The sequence below is a fragment of the Aulonocara stuartgranti genome, assembly GCF_965226115.1.
Source record: "Aulonocara stuartgranti genome assembly, chromosome: 18".
In the NCBI taxonomy this organism is placed as follows: domain Eukaryota; kingdom Metazoa; phylum Chordata; class Actinopteri; order Cichliformes; family Cichlidae; genus Aulonocara; species Aulonocara stuartgranti.
In genome coordinates, this window is record NC_138954.1 from 32,655,819 (window position 1) to 32,683,618 (window position 27,800).

The following is a 27,800-nucleotide window of genomic DNA, read 5'->3' on the forward strand; positions in this document are numbered from 1 at the left end:
AATTAGAAATCCTGGCCTACAATCTTGTTTATCCAAGAAACTGTTAAATCTGATTATCATTGCTTGTTAATTTGTAATTATATAAGACAGTATAAAGAATTGTAAATCATCTGTATGTCACATTATGGCAAAGTCCTTTCAAAAAAAATAACTTGTGATGGCAAAATGCTTTTTAACAAAACAACTAGTAAACATTTTGGAAGCTAATCAAGGGAAAATAGGACTTATTGTTACAAGATTATGTTTATAGGCCACATCAGCTTTAAGAATTTGTCATTATCATTAACTTTCAATAACTTTTTTCGCAACCATAGTGACATTCTTTACTAATATTAATGGACTTTTCACCCTAAAATCAAATTTACACATTTTTCTGTTCGGTAGCTGTAGTATTCCTTAATCCACATTGTTTTAGTGTGAGTTGACCAATTTTAGAGATATTGACTGTACAAGCCTACCCTTCTCTTGTTTCACGTGGTACTTAATGCTTAGTAGCAATGTCTTTATGTAGACCTTATGTAGCTTCATGTAGTTTTTCAACAAGGAAGAGATCGCTACAGCTAATATTTCCCAAAACTAGGCAACTCACGACAAAACATTCTAGATGGATAAACAGCAAGCCAATGTGTGTCACTGCAGGGTATGCAGGTGTGTTGAGAGAACGTACCCAAAAGCAGACAAGGAGAGAGAGAGGACACTGAACTTAAAACAAAAGCGAGCCTTTATTCTGGCTGATGGCAGGAGTAAAAGAAAACAATGACAATGTGTACAGCAAATTTTGATGTGATCTGTCCCTCTAACGCTAAACACAAACCTTGTTTTCAACAGAAGTTAAAGATGCGGTCATTTTCAAAGAATTTTAAACAATAAAGAGTCCTTGTGAAATCTGAGCTAACATACAACTAAACCATCAGAAAATTAAATTTGTGACTGCTTGTTATACGGCTGAATATATCAAATGCTTCAATGACAAAATGAAACAAGACAGAATTTATGAACTCAAGGATAATCATACAAATAACAATTACAGCTGTAACCATTAGTACACTCATCAAGTTCAAATGATGTCCATTTCAAAGTAATTGCTGGAAAGGACATTGTCGAACTCTGTGCGAAATTCAGGATAAGAACTGTAAGTGCATGGCACTTTAAGGGTAGCTCCACAGGTGTGAGCAACAGGCCTTCTGTTGAGCCCAGTTTCAGCATTAAAGCACACCAAAATTTTGTCAACACATATCACAGAAGATCCTGTGCAGAAGCGCAGGATTTTTTCAGCTTTGGTTTCATCAGCGTTTTTAACATAACGCTGAAGATGGTTAAACTTTGGCTCTTGGAGAATGGCCTTATGAGCCATTGTTTCAATGGCAGGCTGCATGTTGTTCTTAGGTGGTAGGAAGTGGGAACCCATCCTTGTAAAAGGTCAAGCAGGTCCTCTTCATCATTTTCATCCATTGTGCCTTGGAGAGCCTTCTCAACAGCTGATCTCTCAACAGGAGGGAGATAGTTGAGAAACGATGCAATCAGAATGTCTACATCAACTGAGTCCATTCCGTGGATGCAAGCTAAAATGAAAGCCCTTGACAGCCTCACTGGAAAGACACCGTGGTCTAGTAAGCCTTTCACCCATATCTGCCCAACTGCTTGCCATTCAGCCTCACTAAAGTCTGGCCTCAAGCCTTGGAACTCGTTCATTTTCACCTTCACACTGTTCCAAAAATTGCTCCCAAAATGCAGTGTAAACCTCCCTTGACACCCCAGCATCATCAACAGCATTTTCATTTACAAAGTTCATCTTTAAAGTCTCATTCAGAATGCGACTGTCCATAAATACAGCCAAAAGATCATCAACAACTTTTATCCTGCGAATTGATACATGTAGGGGGCTCTGTGGGTCTCCTGAATTTGATGGGGAAAGTTGGTTGCTTGAATCTAAAGGCAAACCTTGTGCGATGAAATTCAGTCCATGGTCCTGAGTAAAAGACAAAACATGCACATTCCATAAGAAATGCAAATGAATTGTACAGATTACACAATATCAATGTTCTGAAAAAGTTTGAAATTTATTTGTCTAATTTTAGTGGGCTGTATATTCCCAAACCATGGTTGCACTGACAATTTATCTATAACATTAATATTGTGGCCTGATGGATGTCCTTGTATGCCTCACAGAAAATTATACAAGTGTTCTTTACATGTATGAGAAGACTCCTGTGCAAAATAGGTAGAGAACACAATAGTGACACCAAAACAATGTCTCACTGCTGTGTTATGTAAATAATTTTATTTCAAGACTAAATTTCCTGTTTAATCTTATCTTAATGTAAAACACTGGAATTTTCTCTGTCAACTGACAATATCCTTTTAATTCAAATGGACCCACACACTGCCATATCCTCCGAAAATAGCATGAAATTTTGGCATCTCTACAGTATGTAAAGGTAGGTGTTTATGGTTGCCTGAATTGATCCATGTTACCTGTGCAATCTGGGGTGCTTCCTCCTGTATTGACTGCATATGGGGTGTGGGCAAGCCATTAGCTGAAGACAATGGTAGCAGGAAACCATCCATAGGTAATCCATTTGTGTCGGCATTCTGAGAAGGAAGTATGGCATTAATTGACAACAGACACCTTAACCCTTCAAGATTAGAAGACTCTTCTTCAATCTTCTACCTTGGCCTATTCCAAATCATGAATGTTCTTAAAAAGTCTGCAAAATATGTCAATAGGTCTTAAGAAATAGAACAAAAATACACCTCTTTATTTTCAGCCTACATGTCTCACTTACAAGAGTAAAAAAACATATTACAGTGGAATTCCACATGTTTTTATCATATCTTCATGTACTTCTTACTACTTAAAATGTTGTATTATTGCTGCAAAAAAATCAAGTTTTAAACAAACAAGAGATGAATTCTGATTAATAGAAATCGAGCAAGTGTTTCACAGTACTGTAGGTTATTTCTTTTACAGTTTTTTACAGTCGCTAACAAGCGCCTACCCATACTTCAGATACTTTTTCTAAACTCTTAACACAGACCCACACCTACAAAACACAATTGGCCAAATGGATAATATCCTTCCCAAAAATACACTTTGTTAAATATATACTAACTCCTCATTTCAAAATTAGAACACATCTTTCTCTGCACACACTAACTGTACAAAAACACTATAAATCTGACTCAAAATGAAATTAGTCTGTCAAAGAATAACACTTGTTTTCACTTCACAAGGTACATGCAGTCAAAGTACACCAGGTTTCAAAATACTGGCTATTATTGACATTACAAAAACTGCATAGACTTTTATGTTTCAGTTTCACAGGTATTTGCATGCGAAACATGCAATCCACCATATTGACACCAGAAATGTCTTGGTTGGTAACTGTATGTCCACATGTACAGTAATGTTCACATTCAAAAGCATTCCAGTAAAAAGCAAACAAGTTTTTGTTTCTTTACTGTTTACCACAGGAGGTACAGTAGAAACACGGTATGATAGGACAGAGAAAGTTTTACAGTATTGCTTACAGTGAACAAAATATCCATGAAACACACAAGAGCATTCTGAACAAAAAAACAACAGCAAAAAGCCAAGATAAAAAGGGGGGGAGGGGGGCTAAAAAAAGGCAAAAAAGTTGCATCTAATCTCTGCGATCTTCAGGGTTAGGACACATGTTTTCATCAACATCACATCTGATGTCAGCCAAGTCGATGCACCTGGGATAAAACCGCCTGGTATGTCGGATCCACCCTTGGCAATCGTCAACTGTGATGTCCCTGGAGCCAGCATCCATGGCTTCAAGGAGGGACATCTGGTCATGTGGCTGATGGTCATAAACCTTCCACCGCCATGCAGAAAAGAACTCCTCTATGGGGTTGAGGAAAGGTGAATAGGGTGGAAGGAAGAGACTCACCAGTCTTGGGTGGACTTCAAACCATGTTGTTATTGCTTGCGAGTGATGGAAAGCCACATTGTCCCAGGTAATTACAAAGGTCCTCATGTTTTCACCCTCCTGACCCTGCTCTGGAACCAGGCGCTGGTGGAGATCATTGAGAAAGGCAAGCAAGCGCTCTGTATTATAGGGTCCAACCTGACATTTGTGAAGGAGTAATCCTGCATTTGCAATTGCTGCACACATGGTAATGTTTGCCCCTCTCTGTCCTGGCACATCAACTGTGGCCCTTTTTCCAATTACATTCCGTCCACGTCGACGCCTTTTGGCCAGATTGAATCCTGCCTCATCGATGTATATGAAACAAAGTTTATGTAAGTCATGTTAGTACTGTATACCATACTGTACTGTAACCTAGTATTGTGTAGGTTACCTACTTGCAAAGTGCAAAGTGCAAAGCTTATAGAACTGGACATTGGATTGAATATACACTGTACCTGGACATATTGTCGTCGTAGCTCCTTGACCCTCTCACTGTTCCTCTCAAAGGGAACAGTGTAGAGCTGCTTCATCCGCACTCTATGTTTGGACAATGTCCGCGAAATGGTTGTGAGGCTGATTCTATCGATATTGTCGAATATCTCATGGTCCGCCACAATTCTGGTTTGTATTTCACGCAGTTTTATTGCATTATTTGCAGTAACCATTTCCACAATGGCAAGCTCCTGATCATTACTGAGGAGCTTTCCTCTTCCCCCAGAGGGTGGAAGACGTTGCATTCTTTAGAAAGACAGACAATTCAACATATGCATTACTGTATGACCATATTGACATGTCAAGTGAGAATAGGAACAATCCATGTAAAATGCAATACTTACCTGTTGGTTTGTTGAAAGGTGCGTATAATGGAGGCAACCGTTGACCGCCTCAAATTGGGCTGCACTCTTTCACCAGCCTCTCTTAGTGAAAGACCATGGTTGATTACATGGTCAATGATAGTGGCACGGATTTCATCACTGACTACTGTTCTTGCAGCCCTTGGAATGCCACCACCACGCATTCTTACACCTATACCTTGCCCTCTCCTTGGGCCTGCTCTTCTCTCTGGGCCCCTTGCTCTTACTCCTCCTCGACCAGACATTACAGTGTTTGTCTTTTTTTTGTTTCCAAAAACATCACTCCTCAAGGTCTTGCCTTATGAACCCCACTGAGTCTAAGCCAGAATGGAAGAAGGTGTGGTTGGCCCAATTTACCCAACATAAATCAGCTGTGTGTCAATTATTCAATTGTTTGTTTGTTTACAGCTGAGATATATTTTTGATATTGATATTGTTTTTGTACTGATATCATTGCAGGGGCAGAGGTTTTTATACTGTATCTACGGTTTGGAATATTGTTTTTGCTATTGTGGGATGTTGTGTGTTAACATTCGTAGATACTACAAGAACAGTCCATAGTTTTGTTGGGAGGTATAACTTGTCTGTTAAGAAAATGTAAGCATTGTGGAAATGTGTTCACTGACTGCATATTGGGTGAACACGACATGAAATGTGTGAATGGTATGGCCACAACAGACCGATCCTGTGCTAATTGTGTTTAGAGTTTTGCAAATGTGACAACTGTTTGGACAAACGCTTGTTAGCGACTGTAAAAAACTGTAAGATCCAAAAGAATATTACAGAAAATAACACACATGTTTAAATTTTGTCCAAGCAGGAATGCATGATCAGCTTTTTTAAAATCAGAACTATGCAAGTTACTGAATTTGATTATTAATAAATTTCCATATTTTGTCACACTTAAACCATATCAACCACAACTGTCCATGGTCTTACCTGTCTGAGATCCTCACTGTTGACATAATTCAGGGTTATCACGACTGTGTCATCACCATCTGCTCTGACAAGATCCTCTTCAGGATTCCATACAACCGTATCCGCTTCGTCTATGTGTGGAAAACGAAATTCAAAATCTTCTGGAAGTTTGTCCCAGGACTCTAGTTTGAAGGATTTGTTAGGAACTATACTGGTCAGATCAATAATTTCAGAGCAGTGGTCAGGGAAATCATGATCACTTGAGTCAGTCTGCTGCCGCTTCCCACGACAGTGTTTTTAATGTCTGTTGGGGTTGAATGCATATGATGGGATTTTCCTGGACTTTGTGTTGTCACTGCCTCACAGAGTGATTTCAGTTTTTTTGGATTGTGTTCCATCTGGAAATTGTGAATCTGTGAACCAGAAAACAAACACAAGACACAAACGAAAATAATTCAATTATTTTTTCAGCAGCCAGTCATTTTGTACATGTTAATGAATACAAAGCTGTAAGTCTTTCACAGATGTATTAAATGTACCTTACCATACAAGTCAACAACAAATTCCTGGAATAATTTCATCCTACAGAAGTGCAAATATTCGTAGATGTACATAAAGCACTTGAATAACTCTTTATTGCAGTTACACAGTCATACCTAGTACAATAGTACAACAAAATTAGAAAATGTCGCATGTTACCACCGAGCACTACTAAACACAACAAAATACAGTAACTTTAAAGTGATCATTATTTGTAATTAGAGATGGACCGATCCGATATTACGTATCGGTATCGGTCCGATACTGACCTAAATTACTGGATCGGATATCGGAGAAAAATAAAAAATGTAATCCAATCCATTAAATATCACGAAAGCACCTCACAAAACTTGCAACACGCCGTAACTCACCTCAGAACGTTAGCACGTCGGAGCAGTTTGCATCACGTGATAGAGCGGCTGTGGCATGCGGGACCTGTGGTCTGGATAGCATTTGGAGCTTCGCTAGCAACCCGGCATTTCATCTCCGACAAAATTATCCCCGAGAGAAGTAAAGCAAGTGTGTAAGTCCATCTCTGAATGTTTGAAAAGCATTCCTGCGTTAAGCTTAAACGATATATGGAGCGACTGCCTCTTCTTGCTGCTACTTCAATCATGAAACTGATTAATGATCAGCTGATCGGCTTTTCTGTCGCGAGTCCGTGTCTCTCTTGTTTGTTTTTGGCCCACTTTGCACCAGAAAGAGGAAACCAGCGGATAAACAACAGCAGCACATTTAAGCTTGATAAGCTGTTGTTAGAATTTATTTAATATTACTTTCTACACCAGGATCTTTTTCTACGTAGCTGACGCTGGTAACTGTGCAGGGGCGGATCTAGCAAAGTTTAGCCAGGGGGGCCGATAGGGCATTAACAGGGAAAAGGGGGCACAAAGACATACCTTTCTTTCTTATTCTCATTTAAAATGTCTAGCTTTTAATAAATAATTATCTGACACCCAAAGTTTTAATTTGATGTAAAATGAATAGAAGTCAATTACTGTATATAGTGACTATTAAGTCTAATATAAATACCCTAGTAAGCTATAGTACTTTTTCCTTTGGAAAGGTACCATCTGTGCAGTCTGCAATTTTGTTGAAGAAAGATGTTGAATCTATTTAATATTTCTTGAAAAATAATTGATTTCTGTGCATTTTTTTTCACACTGCATCAAATTAAGGTTGATTACGTCGATTAAGCATCATGAGGGGGAGTGTGAGGGGTGGTTCCCTATTTTTTATTTATTTATTTTTGTTGTTGCTGGGAGTTGGAACCCTATTAGTTAGGTTGCTTAATATTTACGCTAAGTACTCTTTAAAATACCAGAATAGGGAGGATGGTGTAGGTTTAAGTTTATTAGATTGATCAGTATTGCTGAACTATTAAATTTTTTTTTTGCATACAGGTATAACAGAATAGCTTTAGGGTAGTTGTTGTTTTAAACTTGAGTATGAACTTATACAAAATGCAGCAAGATATTTAAAAAACAGTTTTGTCGATTAAAAAACACTACATCGGATTCATATCGGTATCGGCAGATATCCAAATTTATGATATTGGTATCGGTATCGGACATAAAAAAGTGGTATCGTGCCATCTCTATTTGTAATAATAACTTTCTTATTTTAACAAACCTGTTTGCCAGTGTCACTGTCAGATGAATCCCCATGTTCAAGTAGATCTGGGACAAAATCATCTGTCTCACTGTCAAATCCAAGTAATGTCACCGGTGAATCTTCTTCAGTTATGCTGACAGAAAAATCCTCTTCAGATGATGACTGAACTGTTAACGGTGTTTCATCTTTCGTGCAAATGTAAAATCTCAGGAGCTTCAATTTGGTTTGTTCATAAAGTTTGCCAACAGGGTCATCTAAAGCAATCGGATTTCTTTTAAAATCACAGACATCAATGACAAAGTCTTCAACTCTCCCTTTTGGTGAGTACCCATCTGGAAAAAACAGGTCCTTTCCCATTTCCAAAATCTTAGCTACAGTTGTAGTTTTTTCCACAGTTGCAAGTCTTGTTCCTCCACAATTTCTGGTTCTCACTTGACGGTACTCATTACTGCTTAAATGAAGCCATCCGATTTCTATTTTTCTGCAGGTCTTCTCTCCTGCAGTATTTAAATGTCTTGCCATCCCTTCACTTTGCTTGTGGAACACACCTGATGAACCACACAGCACTCCTTTGGTTTTTGATCTTACTTTCCGTGCCGCAATTTTATCTCTTAGGTTCTGCAGAAGAGTCTCTTTATCTGTGCTGTACTTAGTTTGTTGACAGAAGGACTGGACAGCTACTCTGTCACCATATGTCCTTATGTATTTTGCCATTTGTCCATCAGTCATGACGGACAGCACTGCCTTATCCACCTGCAGACATAAAACATTAGAGAAATGCTATTAATATACTTTTATTCTAGGAAGCCACACTAGCACACATGGAATACTAACTGTATTAGAATAGAGTTCTTAATCACTGTTCATGATCATTATCAAAAGTTACTCTGTCAACTTCTATCTTATTACTTTACTGTTGTTGTGTTAGTATTGGTATCGGACATAAAAAAGTGGTATCGTACCATCTCTAATATAAATATCTACTACTATTACTATACTGATACCGATATCATAAATTTGGATATCTGTCGATACCGATATGAATCCGATATAGTGTTTTTTAATCGACAAAACTGTTTTTTTAAATATCTTGCTGCATTTGCTGCACTATATACAGTCAATTACTGTATATAGTGACTTAATAGTCACTATATACAGTAATTGACTTCTATTCATTTTACATCAAATTAAAACTTTGGGTGTCAGATAATTATTTATTAAAAGCTAGACATTTTAAATGAGAATAAGAAAGAAAAGTATGTCTTTGCGCCCCCTTTTCCCTGTTAATGCCCTATCGGCCCCCCTGGCTAAACTTTGCTAGATCCGCCCCTGCACAGTTACCAGCGTCAGCTACGTAGAAAAAGATCCTGGTGTAGAAATTAATATTAAATAAATTCTAACAACAGCTTATCAAGCTTAAATGTGCTGCGTTGTTTATCCACTGGTTTCCTCTTTCTGGTGCAAAGTGGGCCAAAAACAAACAAGAGAGACAGACTCGCGACAGAAAAGCCGATCAGCTGATCGTTAATCAGTTTCATGATTGAAGTAGCAGCAAGAAGAGGCAGTCGCTCCATATATCGTTTGTTAAGCTTAACGGAGGAATGCTTTACAAACATTCAGAGATGGACTTACACACTTGCTTTACTTCTCTCGGGGATAATTTTGTCGGACATGAAATGCCGGGTTGCTAGCGAAGCTCCAAATGCTATCCAGACCACAGGTCCCGCATGCCACAGCCGCTCTATCACGTGATGCATACTGCTCCGACGTGCTAACGTTCTGAGGTGAGTTACAGCGTGTTGCAAGTTTTGTGAGGTGCTTTCGTGATATTTAATGGATCGGATTACATTTTTTATTTTTCTCCGATATCCGATCCAGTAATTTAGGTCAGTATCGGACCGATACCGATACGTAATATCGGATCGGTCCATCTCTAATTTATATACTACGTTACTAAAAAATATTTTGCTAGTAAGGTATAAGTAAGGTAAGTTCCACCACCAAGTATTTTGTGCCATGGTGTCGATGTTACCATGGTAATGGCACAGCCAGATAACAACATCCAAATTCATGGGCTGCAACCTCTTTTTTTTTTTTTTACTTTATTTATCACATTGTCCAAATTCATGGGCTGCATCCTCCTGAGGACCCTTTTGTAGACCGATTATGTCACAGCGATGCGCCGAAGGCTATCCAAATTCGTAGACTCCTTTTTTTTTTATTTGCACAGAAATGTACAACAATTATGGCAATCTCTACAAAGATTCTATTTTAAATTCGTAAACTCCTCCGAATGCAGCGGACAAATGCGTCCTCCTTTTCACCGATTTTTTTTTTTTAATTATTGAACTTTATTAAGAAACAGTATACAGAACATGTATACAACCAGAACAAAATTAACATATGCCAGGGGGTGTAATACAAAGAATTACAAACATTCACTTTTCACCGAATTTGAAGGATGGGTTGGGTGTGTGTTTTGTGGCCCACCATATCCCAGAATTCAAAGTGCGGCCCAGCCAAACTCCAGTTTCCGGTAATGGCAGCCGCTAATAAGTTTTTTAAATTGACCGTTATTAATCTTTCTGGGTCACAAAATAAACTTTTAACATATTTCAGGGGAGAACGTGGGTGTATAAACTTGAAATATCTGCTCGGTTTATCAAGATATCGCATATTTGCAAAAGTGCTTCGACGTTTTCCTTGAGGTCTGTTACCCACCAGCTCAATAGGTAGCCGAGAGCTCAAGGGTCACTAAAGCCGCGGAGAACGGCACAACTCCCGGCACATTATTTTCAGATCACCACGGACTTTTGCTACTCAGGCTAAACGTAATATATAAAACACTTAGACATCCTAAAAATGTTAATGTTTGGCTTTTTTCAGTGTTTCATTTGTTCGTGAGTAAAACGGTTTGGCTGAGATTAAAGTTATTACATTAAATTCCATCCATCCATCCATCTTCATCCGCTTTATCCGAGGCCGGGTCGCGGGGGCAGCAGCCTAAGCAAAGAGGCCCAGACCTCCCTCTCCCCAGCCACCTCCTCCAGCTTATCCAGGGGAACTCCAAGGCGTTCCCAGGCCAGCCGAGAGATATAATCTCTCCAGCGTGTCCTGGGCCTGCCCCGGGGCCTCCTCCCGGTGGGACATGCCTGGAACACCTCACCCAGGAGGCGCCCAGGGGGCATCCTTGTCAGATGCCCGAACCACCTCAACTGGCTCCTTTCGATGTGGACCAGCAGCGGCTCTACTCTAGTGATGGTAAATTTGATTCTTTTTACTGAATCGAGTGTTAATGAGTCACTCACCAAAGTGAATCGGGTGTTTTGAGTCATTTGATTCACTGAGTCAGTTGATCAGAGAGTGCAAAAATTATACATTTTCACTCAAACTTAATTTGTTTCCCTTTTCACGTAAATCCCACTGCTAAGATGAATGATTAAAAAAAACCCCAAAACAACTATTTTATAGAGAAAAAAAAGAGCAAAGACATTTCTAAAATTAAGCAATTTCCTATCCAAATTGCTTAATAAACATTTATTTTGTTTATTTTTATTTTATTAGTATTTTCCTTAAGTGTGTCAAATATATATTTTCTCATCTAAATGTCCACTGCGCTATGAGCCAGGGGGCGGTAATGCGCCTTAACATTGGTTGCCAACCAAGAAGAAGAAGAAGCTGTGAGCCAGGAGGGAGGGGGTGAGTGAGTGAGTGATTCGCGCGCTCGCTCGCTCGCTCTATGATTCAGCACAGGAGGGAGGGGGTTAGTGAGTGAGTGAGTGACTCGTTCGCTCGCTGTATGATTCAGCACAGGAGGGAGGGGGTGAGCGAGTCCTGAGTGATTCGTTCGCTCTTTGATTCAGCACAGGAGGGAGGGGGTTAGTGAGTCCTGAGTGATTCGTTCGCTCTTTGATTCAGCACAGGAGGGAGGGGGTGAGCGATTCCTGAGTGATTCGCTTATGCTTACGATTCAGCACAGGAAGGGACGGGGTGAGTAGCTCAAATGTGTTGTTAGCATGTTAGCAGCACGATGCTACTGTGAACCGTGGAGCTATTTTGTTGATGTGAGCTTCTACTCAGGGTTTTTTGTTCCAGTTCAGAGCAGAATGCTTTTGTTACGAAACTGGCTGTTGTTTTTCCCCCCACAATTTTAATTATAAGCTAGATATATTTCTACTAATGGAATTAGTTTGCTAACAGCAACAGGGATGAGTCAGTGAGTCAGTTGGGCTTGTGAATCATGATTCACGAGTCAGTAAAGTGATTCTCGAGTATTGAACAATTCGTTCACAAATCGAACATCACTACTCTACTCTGAGCCCCTCCCGGATGGCCGAACTTCTCACCCTATCTCTAAGGGAGAGGCCAGCCACCCTTCGGAGGAAGCTCATTTCTGCCGCTTGTATCCACGAGCTCGTTCTTTCGGTCACTACCCACAGCTCGTGGCCATAGGTGAGGGTAGGGTCGTAGATCGACCGGTAAATTGAGAGCTTCGCTTTTACACTCAGCTCCCTCTTCACCACGATGGACCGGTGCAGCGTCTGCATTACTGCAGCTGCAGCCCCAATCCGTCTGTCGATCTCCGGCTCCCTTCTCCCATCACTCGCGAACAAGACCCCGAGATACTTGAACTCCTCCACTTGGGGCAGGAACTCATCCCCGACCCGGAGTGGGCACTCCACCCTTTTCTGGCTGAGAACCATGGCCTCAGATTTGGAGGTGCTGATCCTCATTCCCGCAGCTTCGCACTCGGCTGCGAACCGTTCCAGTGCGAGCTGGAGGCCCTCACCCGATGAGGCCAACAGAACCACATCATCCGCAAAAATCAGAGATGAGATTCTGAGGCCACCAAAGCGAAAGCCCTCCGCCACTTGGCTGCGCCTAGAAATCCTGTCCATAAAAATTATGAACAGAACCGGAGACAAAGGGCAGCCCTGGCGGAGCCCATCACCCACCGGGAACGAGTCCGACTTATTGCCGGCAATGCGAACCAAGCTCTTGCAACGGTTGTATAGGGATCGAATGGCCCGTAGCAATGGGCCAGACACCCCATACTCCCGCAACACCTCCCACAGGACACCCCGAGGGACACGGTCGAATGCCTTCTCCAAGTCCACAAAACACATGTAGACTGGTTGGGCAAACTCCCATGCACCCTCAAGTATCTTCGAGAGGATAAAGAGCTGGTCCAGTGTTCCGCGACCAGGACGAAAACCGCATTGTTCCTCCTGTATCCGAGGTTCGACTAGCGGACAAACTCTCCTTTCCAGCACCCTGGCATAGACTTTCCCAGGGAGGCTGAGGAGTGTGATCCCCTGTAGTTGGAACACACCCTCCGGTCCCCCTTCTTAAAGATGGGGACCTCCACCCTGGTCTGCCAGTCCACAGGTACTGCCCCTGATCTCCACGCAACATTGCAGAGGCGTGTCAACCAGGACAGCCCTACAACGTCCAGAGCCTTCAGGAACTCGGGGCGGACCTCATCAACACCAGGGGCTCTGCCACCAAGGAGTTGTTTAACTGCCTCAGTGACCTCGCCCCCGGAAATTGGCGGGTCATTCCCCTCATCCCCAGACTCTGCTTCCTCCTCGGAAGACGCGTCAGTGGGATTAAGGAGGTCCTCGAAGTATTCCTTCCACCGCCTGACAATTTTCTCAGTCGACGTCAGCAGCGCTCCGCCAGCACTATACACAGTGCAGGTAGAGCACCGCTTTCTCCTCCTGAGTTGCCTGACGGTTTGCCAGAATCTCTTCGAGGCAGTCCGAAAGTCTTTTTCCATGGCCTCTCCGAACTCCTCCCACACCCGAGTTTTTGCTTCAGCCACTGCCCGAGCCGCATTCCGCTTGGCCTGTCAATACCTGTCGGCTGCCTCACAGGCTAACCAAGCCCGATAGGACTCCTTCTTCAGCCTGGTGGCTCCCTTCACCTCTGGTGCCCACCATTTGGTTCGGGGATTACCACCACGGCAGGCACCAGCCATCTTGCGGCCGCAGGTCAATGCAGCAGCTTCGGCAATGGAGTCGCTGAACATGGTCCATTCGGACTCAATGTCCCCAGTCTCCCTCGGAATGCTGTTGAAGCTCTGCCGGAGGTTTGCGTTGAAGATCTCGCGGACTGGGGCCTCTGCTAGACATTCCCAGCACACCCTCACTACGCGTTTAGGTGCACCAGGTCTGTCCAGCGTCCTCCCCCGCCACCTGATCCAACTCACCACCAGTTGGTGATCAGTTGACAGCTCAGCCCCTCTCTTTACCCGAGTGTCCAGAACATATGGTCGCAGGTCTGGTGATACGATTACAAAATCGATCATCGACCTACAGCCTAGAGCGTCCTGGTGCCACGTGCACTTATGGACACTCTTCGTTATGGCCAAACTGTGATTAGCACAGAAGTCCAATAACAAAGCACCGCTCGGGTTCAGATCAGGGAGGCCGTTCCTCCCAATCACGCCCCTCCAGGTCTCCCTGTCGTTACCCACGTGAGCATTGAAGTCTCCCAGCAGAACAACAGAGTCTCCAGGTGGAGCACCCTCCAGCACCCGCCCCCCAGGGACTCTAAGAAGGCTGGGTACTCCGAACTGCCACTCGGCGCATAAGCACAGATGACAGTCAGGACCCGTTCCCCGACCCTAAGGTGCAGGGAACAAACCCTCTCATCCACCGGGAAAAACCCCAACGTACCGGCAGCAAGCCAAGGGGATATTAGAATACCCACCCCAGCCCGCTGCCTCTCACCAGGGTCAACTCCAGACTGAGACAGAGTCCAGCCCCTCTCCAGGAGACTGGTTCCAGAGCCCAAGCCATGCGTAGAGGTGAGCCCGACTATATCTAGCCGGTACCTCTCAACCTCACGCAGTAACTCAGGCTCCTTCCCCACCAGAGAGGTGACATTCCATGTCCCTATTGCCAGTCTTGGCAGCCGGGGGTCAGTCCACCAGGGCCTCCGCTCCTGGCCGCCACCCAACACACAATGCACCCGACCCCTATGGCACCTCCTGCGGGTGGTGGGCCTGCGGGAGGATGGGCCCATGTCTCCTCTTCGGGCCGTGCCCGGCCGGGCCCCATGGACTAAGGCCCGGCCACCAGACGCTCGCCCTCGGGCACCCTCCCCGGGCCTGGCTCCAGGGCGGGGCCCCGGTAACCCTATCCCGGGTAGGGTAAACTGTTCCCTCGGTGTTCTTTTCATAAGGGTCTTCTGAATCGCTCTTTGTCTGGTCCCTCACCCAGGACCAATTTGCCATGGGAGACCCTACCAGGGGGCGAAAGCCCCCAGACAACATAGCCCCTGGGATCCCTGGGACACACAAACCCCTCCACCACGATAAGGTAGCGATTCAAGGAGGAGACATTAAATTCGATAAAATAAAACTTTATTAATCCCCTGGGTGGGTTCCTCCTTGGTTTTACACCACTTAATCAACGTCAAACAGAAAACTGATTAAACAGAAGTGTGAGATGGTCGAGAATTTACTCCAGTGTCGTCTTATATTTTAGATAGCAAGGAGCGGGCAGCCGAGTTTATTAAACTCCACCGAGATAGCGGTGACGCAAATCAGAAGGCTAGACCATCCAATTTCCCCAGCCGTTTACTTCCGGCCTACCCGACCTTCTGAGGACCCGGCCCACGTAGACCACGAAGCCCGAGTTCTCGGGAGGATGCAGCCCATGAATTTGGACACGATTTGAAATTTCAAAACATATGTGCACTTAATGAGTTATGTTTAATGAACCTGAACATATTTACAAGAATTAACATTAAAGGCCTGCATATACGACCTCGGTTTTTCAACAAGTTACTCGCCTTTTGAACCGCGGTGTTTAATGCTTTGTTGTTTATACGTACTTTGTCTTGTTGCATGTGCATGATGTCGTCGTGTGGGACCTCTCTTGACCGCAAGAAATGTTCTAAATCCTCCTCCATGTCCGCACCGTACGGAGCCCCATACCATAGCACCGCACCCTTCAACTGAAACGCTATCAAAAAAGGAGCGGGATCTTTTGCGAGATCTCGCAAAAGTTTTGCGGGATCTCGCAAAAGTCTGTCTTAATTTTTTTTTCTCCCATGTCCCCTGCGGGGCTCCGTAAGTTTGAGTACAAACAAGGGAAAATTAAAGCATTTATTTTTAAAATCAATATTTAACTCTTGCATTCTGTTTAGATCAAGTGTCCAGACATATGACAGAAGTAAAGACCCTAAATTAAATTTCTTTAAAGAGGACATGAAACACTAGACATATAAAGGCTAATTCACATCATGGAGCCGTACACTCAAAAACTGACAAAGATGTCTGTGAAGCTGAATTTAAGAAATAACTTGAGATTGTGTGTTGCACCATCTTCTGTCAGTAAGGAACATGACGTCATGTGGTTGGTTGCGGCTGATAGACTTACATTAGTTTATGTTAGCTAACTAGTGACAGAATTGATAACTTAGATGAAAATAATGACACTAAATCTAAATATCAGTTTACGGGGGTCACTTTTGTGCTGCCCCTGACTGCCACACTGAGGATATACTGTCCACTTTCACTGTCTGTCTCTAAGTGGCAGAATGTTGTTTGGCTAGCTGCACTCAAATGGAAAAATCTGCCGTAGCCACATTGTTTGGTTTGTAAAGCACTTGAGGACTGTGTGGAGGAAAGCCTGTTTGAGTCAGAAACTCTGATTCAGAATTTCTGACTCTAGATCAGAACTCTGATCAGCTGATGGGATTAGCGCTATTTTATGCAATAAAATAATCTTTCTTTTCAGTGTCTGATGGGCTATTTATACATTATAAATACATCTGTTGTTCAACATTTCTTAGAGACACATAATTGGTGGCCCAGGTCAAAACTAATGTCATTTTTAAACTAGTTTATTTTTTAAGCTAGACAGCATATGATAATTGCTTCTAGCATTCATTAATTATACAAACAGAAATACAGAGTGCCCGAGGCTACTGCATCTTTTTCAGTCAGGCCAATGGGTGTGCATTTGTAGGCTTACAAAGGTAAGCGTGCTTACCAAGTATGGCTCTGATCTGTAGAAGGTATAAGAAGTGACTTGGTGAATGTTCGCCTCCACATATTGAGAATGTTTACTTGAGGAACAATTATCATTCATTACTGCTAGCTCTCAGCCCTTCTCTCTCTCTCTCTAGTCTGTTCTTCACTTTCTCTCTCTTTCTCTCTCCTAGATGTCCTTCAGTGATCAGCATGGAGCTGTCATTCTGTCAGCACTCCATCAGCCTATTGATTCACTGATCTTTGCCCATGGACAAATGCTTGCATGCCAATTCCTGTCCAATTTTTACCTTTTTTCCTTATACTCGCATTCTCCCCAGTTCATACTCACTCTAGCTTGCTCTTTAACTTCAGTAGGTTTGGCAGGAAAGGTAAATAATCCATTCTAAACTTTGTTTTGCTGTGACAAGAAATATTGCTCTTTTAGACGAGATAAAAAAGCGGTGTGCCAGTGGTGTTTAGTAAGACTGATAAAGCAGGGAGTGTGGTGTTGCAGAAACTCAGAAGTGATCATCCTGCAGCTCAGGGACTGATATTCAGTCTGAAAGGCCATTTTATTTCTACTCATTATGGTTCTAACTTTGCCTCTATGTTTTCAATTGACTTTGGGAGAGGATCTGACTTTCCAAATAAATATTAACCTTACTTTCTCTTAGACTATAGGTTAGCATACAGTTGACACAATTTGAGGTTTCATAGAGATATTTCTAGAAAAAAATATAAACACAAAAACAACAAAAATGTCCTTAGGTTAGATTGTTTTAATAGGATTTTCCATTCACATCTCCCACTGTGGTTGTCTGAATCCAGAAAATGCAAATCAATTAGCCACTGGGCTTGGGTGCAATCTCAGAGTGGCCAACCTCAGCACCAATAATCACAAGTTTACTTGGTTTTAATCTCTATAGCTTTTTCTTCCCCTCAAAACATTGACAGGCTCTGCCAAATATATTTGCAGTCCAAGAAGTTTTTACTCCAGTTTTGATGAAATTCTTTTACTCTGTTAGCTAGCACTAATTAGCAGTCATCTGTGTCCTTGTGTTGCCCCCATATATTTTATGAATGCTGTTTGCCAAACTAGCTCACTGGATTTGCCTGATAACTTAGCACTCCATCCAAACGTGTTTACTTCTGTCTTCAAAAAAAATTTGATAGACGTTAAAATGCTTGAAAAAAGTCCAAAAACAAAAGGGTGATGCCATTATAAAGCAGGTGCAGCCATCCTTCATGGTGCCTTCATCTCTCTTTTACATACAGTCACACCATAGTTTTCATTAGTGCGAATATACTTATACAGCTGCTGCTTTAAAAGATTATGTCTGTTAGTTGTTCACATGGAGTGAGCTATATTAGTCAGAAAAGCTATTTATTTGCAGTAACCCTGACAACAAGCAAGGAAAAAGCAATATTTACTAACAACAGATCTGAAAGGGTTATCAGTGAGTCATTTGAAAGCTCTGAGTAATAAAATAAAGAAGATGTTACCACATGTTTTTTAAAAGCACACACTGAGGGAAAAAACACCCCTTCCTAACTTAGGAAACATTGCAAAATGTGAACGCAAACTTATTTCACTTGACATTTTCATTAATTTTGGTCTGCCCCTTTAACTGGTAGTATGACCAAAGTGGCTTTTTCTATGTTCTGTTATCAGCTATTAGAGGTTTAGTTTAACTGAAAAAGCATGAAAGTGTTTGAGGTCATTATTCCAGTTAATGTTAGGGTTAGGGTAGTTAATATAAAATGAGTAACAGTAGGCAAGGCTGCACTTTTTTGCAGTGATCTTATATAGAAAACTGTTTCTGTATCAGTAAAATGTTTTCTTTTTGCCTGTAAATAATCATTGGAAACTGCACATAATTATTTGCAGCTAGCATGTTGTTGATAATGCTATCAAGTCTAAAAACAGTAGGGTAAAATACCTGGAGATCCTGAAGGCTGCTCCAAAAATGATCAGATACTATTTTAAATATTTGTTCAGTTCAAATCAATGTAAATTTTCAGGGGGGTTTTCTTAAAGAAAACTGCTACATCATGTATAATTTTTTATGTCATGCATCATTTCCATTGCAAATATTAATCACAGTTAAATTAACCCTCCTGCCATCCTTTAAAAAACTCACACCCATCACCCTAGGGACCATTCTCAGCCACGCCATAAAAAGACCATATATCCATATTTTATTCCACTTTAAATTAGCCAACCTTGTAAAACTACTTCTCCCTGAAATATTCATGTAAAGTTTTAATTATATTTTCGTTGTTTTAACCCTTCAAATCCCAGTGTTATTACATGAGCGCCCTGTGTTATAAGCCCCAAAAACCAAAAAACGAAACTAAATATTTCCACAAAAAACCAGTTGAAGTAATATGTGATTGTCATTATAAGTAGGCCTTTAGATGGACCAAAGATTGGCACCAACATACATTTTGACCTGCCATTATTTTTTTTGCATTTTTTTTGCAATTTAAAAATTAAAACTTCAAGGCCCTGAGTCTTCATTGACATCCAAGAAAAGAAGAAAAAATAAAATCATATGATGATAATTTGGGGTTGAAAAATAGCGTTTATAATGGAAGTCAATGGGCAGAAAATGGTCCCCAGGGTGATGGGTGTGGGGATTTCTGCTGCTCAGCCATTTTAGGCTGATTTAAGGAATTCACACTGGAATATTAACATTGACAGGTAAAAACTATCCTGTGGCAAGTTTGGTTATATTCCACTGAACACAGTGGAAATGGCAGCCATTTAACACATAGCAGTGGCACAAAAAGGTCCCAAGAAGGCAGGAGGGTTAAGAGGGGATGGCAGTAAAAACTCTGGAGCTGTGATGTCATCACGCACTGCATTCTCGACACTGGACTCCCGTGTTAACTTAGTCCGGACTAGCGAAAATGCGAGTACGGACGGACGTACTTGAGTATTGAGAAACGGCCTAACAGTCTGCAGTCAGCTAACACCAGCCAACAATGTTAGCTCGGTGGCGAGTAGCCTTAATTAATAGTAATAAAGATAACACAGCAATAGTACATCGAAGATACTGAAGTTTTGCCCATCCCATTTCCAAGAAAGAGATGCAGTCCTGCCCGTGCACTGCTAACAGAACGCTTACATTAGAGTCTCTTATTGCGTGTTTTGTTTTTGTTTTTCCAGCAATCAGAATCAGAGAAACTATATTAATCCCAGATGGAAATTGAGTAAAAATAATAATAATAATTTTCTTTTTTAAAAAGGGAACGTGTCATACTCTAACCAGGGCTGGCCACTCTCGGCCATACAAAAATACGATACATGCTCATTTAACTGAGCTAAACCGGCGCCTCGGGGTGGTTATTGATCCCACCATTATCAGATACAAGAACAGGGCTCAAAAGCTTTGGGAGGGACATGTCATTTCTGACACTGATACTATCAGGGCTCTGTGTGCGGGCAGGTGGAAATGTGGATCCAAATGCAGAACTCCGAGACGAAATGTAACTGAAAACCACAGCTTTTATTGCTGGCATGAAACTGAAACCAAACCATGAAACCATGAAACCAAGCAGGAACAGGCAGGATCTGAGGGTACAACGCGACACCGAGCATGGGAAAACACAGGGCTTATATACACAGGGTATACGGGGGAATCGGCAACAGGAGGGAAACACAGCTGGGAGAGATCAGGGCTAACAAGACATGGGGAACAAAGCTGCACACACTAACATAAGACAAAGACTTTCACAATAAAACAGGAAACATGAATCACAACTCAGAGACACGGACTCAACACAGAGACAGAAAATGACACATGGAACTGAACTATACATGAAACCACAATTCCTAAAACATGGATAACAGATACATGAAACTCAAATAATAATCATCACAACCACAGCAAGAGAACAAGAAAACAATCCATGATGCAAAATTAAACCAAAACATAATAAACTCAAAATACTGGGTCCAACGGACCCAGAACCGTGACAGATACATTAATGGAGAATCCTTTAGGTTGTATGGGCATGCACAGCGTAGTCCAGTGCGTCAGGATGATCTGGCACATCCTGCTGATGGTTGATCAAACTGGAATTTCTACACATTTTTTCCAGTATTCTGAATCTTGTTTTTTTTATTTGTTGTTGTTTTTATCTTTTTGTTGTTATCAAATTCAAAATGACTTTTCCCAACAAACAAACAAACATAATAAATACAACAAATTTTGTAGTTGTCAAATTTTCACTTTAAATTTAAATTATATGTATAAATAATTGTATTCTATTTGCTGTGCATTTTATTTGGGTTAGACATACATACATGCAACTCCTGAAATGTGCTTTTCTCTGACCAGAGATACTGCAAATACTTGTCAGGTGTCACATGAAGCTTAAGTGCACTGATAAGACTCATTCATTGTATTAGTGTGGATTAAAGGTGGGCTCACACTGATGGGTTTGCATGCCATTCAGGGGTCAGCAGAACTATTATTTTGCTTAAATGCATGTTCTGGTGGCCTACAGTCGAAAATTATGTTAGATCTTATGTGTTTGCCTGCTCAAGTAATAAGTCTAGTTTCAAATCACCCACTGTTTTGTTTTGGGGTTTTTTATCTGATGCCTGGACCTAGTACGGTCTGGTCGCATATACTGTAGCTCTAGATCTTGAGACTTTCACTCTTTTTTACTTTTACCCTCCCTGAACAAGGGTTTCTTCATAACCCTTGTTAAGCTACCTACAGCGTTTGAAATACCAAAGCTCTTAGTGCAACATGTGTTCTGCCTGCACAGCATTCCCCTGTACACTGTGTCAGGCAGTAGCCTTCAGTTCACATCTTGGGATTAGGAAGCTTTCTGTAAGGCTTTAGGGCCTACTGTTAGTAGAGACCATCCCCCAAAATACACTTATGCTGCATTGCCTCTGCCAATCCATCCAGTTGGAGTACTGACCTCTCTTAGATTAAATATGCCCACAAAACACTTCATCTACTCCTGGAGGAATAGTACCACCTTTCAAGGTCTCCATAGACTACGTGCTTACCTTCTTTGTTTCCCTCCCAGGAAGAGGAAGGGCAAATTGCTATTTCTTGTGTATAACATAAACTACATTGATTTGCAACCAAACTTCAGCAGCTGTCCTGGATAACTGAAGGAAACTTCATTGGTCTGCTAGCATACTAGCATCCTACATGGTTTGGCTCTGGGTTGGGTTCTTCGGTCTTCATTTCAAAACATGACACTATTGGCATATTAAGAAAAAGCATTTTTAGTCAATCTGATGAAAATTTTTAGAAAATCAGCAAAAGACAATTAATGTGCAATGAAAAATTCAAATGCTTATAGTTGTAGTTATTGAGATAAACAGCTGGCACAACGGAAGCGGTTGTGGGATTCATCGGGAAACTAGCGGATGATACCGTGGAGACAAAGACTATCACAACGTTTCCCAACCAGAAGCCGTGGGTGGATAAAACCATCCGCGACGCTCTGAGATCCCGCACCGCTGCCTACAACACGGGACTCATGACGGGGGACATGGACCCGTACAAAGCCGCGTCATATAACGTGCGGAGGGCGGTGAAAGAGGCGAAGCAGCGCTATGGGAGGAAACTAGAGTCACAACTCCAACAGAGTGACTCTAGGAGCCTGTGGCGGGGACTAAGGACAATAACGGACTATAAAGCACCAACAACCGGTATGACGAACGCGGCCGTGACTCTGGCAGACGAGCTGAACACTTTCTATGCTCGCTTCGAGGCTGCAGCTAAGGTCTCCAACAATGCTAGTGTTAGCGGCGCTAACGGCTGCAGACAGGAAGATACTGCCAGCACCGGAAACGTGCTCGTCATCTCCGAGCATGAAGTAAGGAGAGCCTTCAAGAGAGTGAACACCAGGAAAGCAGCAGGACCAGACGGCATCCCAGGTCGTATCCTAAGAGACTGCGCATACCAGCTAGCTCCTGTGTTCACTGAGATATTCAACATCTCTTTATCTCAGTCGGTGATCCCCACATGCTTCAAAGAGTCCATCATTGTTCCTGTCCCGAAGAAACCCCACCCTGCTTCTCTCAATGACTATCGCCCTGTAGCCCTCACCTCAGTAGTGATGAAGTGCTTTGAACGCCTGGTCAGAGACTTCATCATTTCTTCACTACCAGACACACTGGACCCACTACAGTTCGCCTACCGTCCAAATCGTTCCACAGACGATGCCATCTCTCATCTCCTCCACACATCACTCACTCACTTGGACACTAGAAGGGGGAATTATGTTAAAATGCTCTTCATAGACTACAGCTCTGCATTTAACACCATAATTCCCTCCAAACTCACCACCAAGCTGGAGCATCTGGGACTCAGCTCATCTATGTGTCAGTGGATCTCCAACTTCCTAACTGGCAGACCACAGGCAGTAAGGATGGGCGGACATGTCTCAGCTTCCACCACTCTCAGCACTGGAGCCCCCCAGGGGTGTGTTCTGAGCCCCCTGCTGTACTCTCTGTACACATATGACTGTGTGGCCACTACCAGCTCCACCACCATCATCAAGTTTGCTGACGACACCGTCGTGGTGGGCCTGATCTCTGATAACAACGAGACGGCCTACCTGAAGGAGATTAGGAATCTGGAGAACTGGTGCCAGAGGAACAACCTCCTTCTAAACGTCAGTAAGACAAAGGAGCTGATAGTGGACTTCAGCACTAAGCAGGAGAGGAACTACCAGACCCCCGTCATCAACGAGTGCCCAGTGGAGAGAGTGGACAGCTTCAAATACCTCGGAGTTCACATCACGCAGGACCTGTCATGGTCCTGTCACATCAACACCGTGGTGAAAAAGGCCCGACAGCGTCTCTACCACCTCAGACGCTTGAGAGACTTCCAACTGCCCTCCAAGGTGCTCAGGAACTTTTACTCCTGCACCATAGAGAGCATCCTGGCGGGAAACATCTTAACCTGGTTCGGGAACAGCACCATGCAGGACAGACGAGCTCTACAGAGGGTTGTGCGGTCAGCTGAGCGCACCATCCGCTCCGAGCTCCCTGACCTGCACTCAATCTACAGCAGGCGGTGCTGGACCAAGGCCAGGAAGATCGTGAAGGACCTCAGCCATCCCAACAACAGACTGTTCTCTCTGTTGAGGTCAGGAAAGCGATTCCGCTCCCTGAAGACCAACACAGAGAGACTGAGGAGGAGCTTCTTCCCGCAGGCGATACGGTCTCTCAATCACACCACCACACAGTACTGACCCACACATATGGTTCTTACACACACACTGGACTTTCTGGACATTGTTTTTGCACACATTGTTTTTTTGCACAACACTGGTCACTATATTCTTCATTTCCGGTTAATACTTGTACAGCTGCTGTTATTGTGTATATATTTATTTATATTTAGATTCCTTCATACATTCTTATATAGTTCTATATTGTGTATTGTGTATTTTGTTGTACAGTTATTTTATTTTCAACTTTAATTTATATATTTATCTTTATCTTATTCTTCCCAGTTAAATTTACCCTTCATTCTAATTTGTGTTGTACAGTTATTTCATTTTTAACCTTAATTTATATTTTATTCCTTCCTAGTTAAATTTACCCTTTTTAATTTTTCATATTTATTTCCTTTCTTACTCATAGCCTTTTCCTTTTTTGTTTTCTTTAGGTCACGAGCAGTTGTCCAAGCATTTCACTACATATCGTACTGTGTATGACTGTGTACGTGACAAATAAAAATTTGAATTTGAAAGTTAAGTATCATCAAATTGCAGACAAGGAGGCAGTTTTCACACTTAAATTGGGTGGAAAATAAACATTTAAATGCTGACATGAGCCTTCTAGGATGACCTATTTTGGTCATGTGTCTTCTTTTGCTCTGTTTAAGCATTAAAAGCAAATGATAAAAACACAATTAATAGGTCCAGAGTAGCTCTTTGACATTTTTCTGTTGCCCTGTCGATCTTATTAAGGTTGCTATCAATCATTACAGTTTGGACACACGCACTAATTCTGTTTGATTAAATAGTAATTACATGCTTGAATATTAACAAAGTTTTTTTGTCAACCAAGTATGTTGGAAAATGCTTTGCTAAAAGATAGTATTTGTGTATACTCACTGTACACTGATGGATCTCACTGCTTTACTTTGGTAGCAAAGATATCTGTTATGGTCTCCACTGTCCTTCAGGTGCCACACCTCTTTTTCTGTCTCATCCTCTTGTTCTCTCTATCCCTCTCTGCAGTTGGTGGGGAATGGGTGTGACTGAAAATTAGCCAATCTCTTGAAGTGGTGGGCGTAGTCTGAAGAAACACTGTAAAGTCTCACCTGTCTTCCATCTTTAGTCAACTTAATAAACTTATAAACTTAATATCAGGGTGTGTTCCAAAAGTCAATCCTGTCTTGTAACCTTATAGTGGACAGGACAATTTATCAGGAAAAAGGAAGAGCTAGTTTATTATAGAACCAGTCTGTCACGAACCGGGCCATATGGTCATGACAAAAAAAAAACCCCAGACATGGTTAGGAATGTATTCCAAGCTGCTTTATTCTTTTAAAAAAAACTAAGACAGAAAAGAAACCCTATTGTCAAAAACAAACAGTGGTGTGTGTAATCATTACCATCAGTAGTGTGTGAAGGAATGGATGAGTGGAGATGATGCATGTAATCGTGTCAAAAGCAAAAACCAAACCTAACACAGCCAAAGTCCAACCTGGCGTCTTAGAGCCAAACAAAACTATGCCCTAAAGGCTTTTTATAAAGAGTGCTGGCACACTGGCCCAGGTGTTGCCAGTGTCACTGATTGTAAACGGGAACTCCACCTCTCCAATGCCTGCAAACAAGACACACATGAGCCAAAAGGAAGGCAGGGTGCAGTGGGTCATCACAGTCTCCTATGCAATGATACACGCTGAACGTGCAGTGGAATGTGCAGAAGATAGACTACAAAATGTGCACCCTAATTTACACCAACATATTTTAACCGTGTTGTTTTATGCAGGTCATTTAAACAAGAATAGCATGTGAATTTTTTACAGCAAAAGGAGCATTTAGGGTCAGCTTTAATAATGTCTACAGCAGTCCAAAGCCTTTTTTAATGTTAAAAAGTTATTGGATGTACTAAAGGGCAGTGTTGTGAAGGTTACTTTTAAAATGTATTCCACTACAGATGACAGAATACATGCCCCAAAATGTATTTTGTAACGTATTCCATTACGTTACTCAATGAGAGTAAGGTATTCTGAATACTTTGGATTACCTATTATATTATCATGCTTTTTACAACTACATGAATTTACTATTGCTGTGTGAATTATTACTTTCACTGAAGGCTACTCGCCATACCAATACTGGCTAGATTTTTAAATCTTAATATAAAATGAGTAACAGTAGGGTGGACATTAGGTAAGGCTGCACTTTTTGCAGCGATCTCGTATAGAAAACTGTTTCACGCGTATATAAAACAGGTCCCTGGCTCCGAACCATAGTAAAGGGACCTCGAGTTCATGTCGGGCTTGTAGCCGAAAACTAGCTTTACTTTATTGTCTGGGTCAACTTTGCTTACAAGAGACAGAGAGAGGCGTTGAAAGACTGCTCCAACTGAACTTGGAGAAAAACACGAAAAAAGTGTACAGTCGAGTCTTAATAGCTTACTTACAACTGGGCTCGTAAGGCACTCTTCTTGGCTGCAGTGGTTATTATATGCTTCCATCTCCTGTTTCTTCTACAATTCGTACTTTTTGACTCTCCTTTTTCTCCCTCGCGCTCACAAACACATAACAGGTATGGCAGTCCATTCTCCCTGCAGCCATACTACACTGCCCGTGAAGCTACATTCTTTAGGGCGATGCCTGTAACACTCTGCCTGTTGCCTTCATATTAAATCATTTTTGTGAATAATTTTTTTAAATATTTCTTCACGTCATTATGCGGTCCACAAGGAGGGGTGACATGGGCCGCGAGATTGAGACACAGACATTAGAGCCTCTTAACGCGTGTTTTGTTTGGGGCGTGGTAACCAATAGCCGAACATATGAAACAGGAAAATACCGCCGTGTAATCCCTTTATTTCAGCAAAGTAACTATATTCTGAATACCACCTTTTTAAATGGTAACTGTAACGGAATACAGTTACTCATATTTTGTATTTTAAATACGTAACAGTGGTACATGTATTCCGTTACTCCCCAACACTGCTAAAGGGGCACTGCATCAGTTTTGTGACTTAAAGTTGTGGACAGGAGTAAGAGTTTCCATTTTATGGGAAGAGAATATTTAAATGAGTCATGGAAATGCAAAACGCTTTTCCCAGAAATGAACTGAACTGAGATGTCTTTCTCAGCAGTGTGCAAACAGTGTGTGACTTCTCACTGCTGAATCTGTACCAAATAAAAGTGAAATGTCTGTGAAAACGCAGCTATTAATGCTAGTGTGTTAGATTAAGGCCTGAATGCTTCAGTGTGGTATTTTAAAATAAATGGGAGAAAAATTAATACACACATTTACACATTGCAGAAAAATTCCCTCCATTATTTATCCCAGCTGACCTAAAGTAAAAATTAATTTATGATAACCCTAAAGGCAGCGATATCTTTACTTTTCTTCTTCTTTTGTCCCTAGCTGGCAGTCGGCAGGGGGTCTTCCACGAAGCCAATACATCACTGTGTCATTTTGGTCATCGATGCACTTCTAGGCCTTGTGATCTCTGGCCTTGAGGGTTCGACGTCATTGTTTAAGATTGTCTCCAATTTATTTGATCCAAGTCTTACCCACACCCCCCTTTGCAGTTATTTATTTGTAAAAAATGTTTGGAATCATGTATGATTTTCGTTCCACTTCTCACGTGTACACCACTTTGTGTTGGTCTTTCACGTGGAATTCCAATAAAATTGATTCATGTTTGTGGCTGTAATGTGACAAAATGTGGGAAAGTTCAAAGGGGCCGAATACTTTTGCAAGCCA

At 41.9% G+C, this 27,800-nt stretch overlaps 1 protein-coding gene across 1 annotated transcript; it reads right to left on the reverse strand.

Annotated features, from left to right (window-relative positions):
- Positions 1–576: 576 nt before the first annotated feature.
- Positions 577–15,783, reverse strand: LOC309694287 (uncharacterized protein). The gene is made up of 7 exons (XM_082514245.1): positions 15,707–15,783; positions 7,883–8,617; positions 5,732–6,123; positions 4,775–5,109; positions 4,394–4,676; positions 2,476–4,237; positions 577–1,969 (listed from the first exon to the last, which is right to left on the reverse strand). The coding sequence occupies exons 1-3, from the start codon at positions 15,725–15,727 to the stop codon at positions 5,926–5,928; spliced, it is 954 nt and encodes a 317-aa protein (XP_082370371.1). The 5' UTR covers positions 15,728–15,783; the 3' UTR covers positions 577–1,969; positions 2,476–4,237; positions 4,394–4,676; positions 4,775–5,109; positions 5,732–5,925.
- Between the last annotated feature and the right edge of the window lie 12,017 nt (positions 15,784–27,800).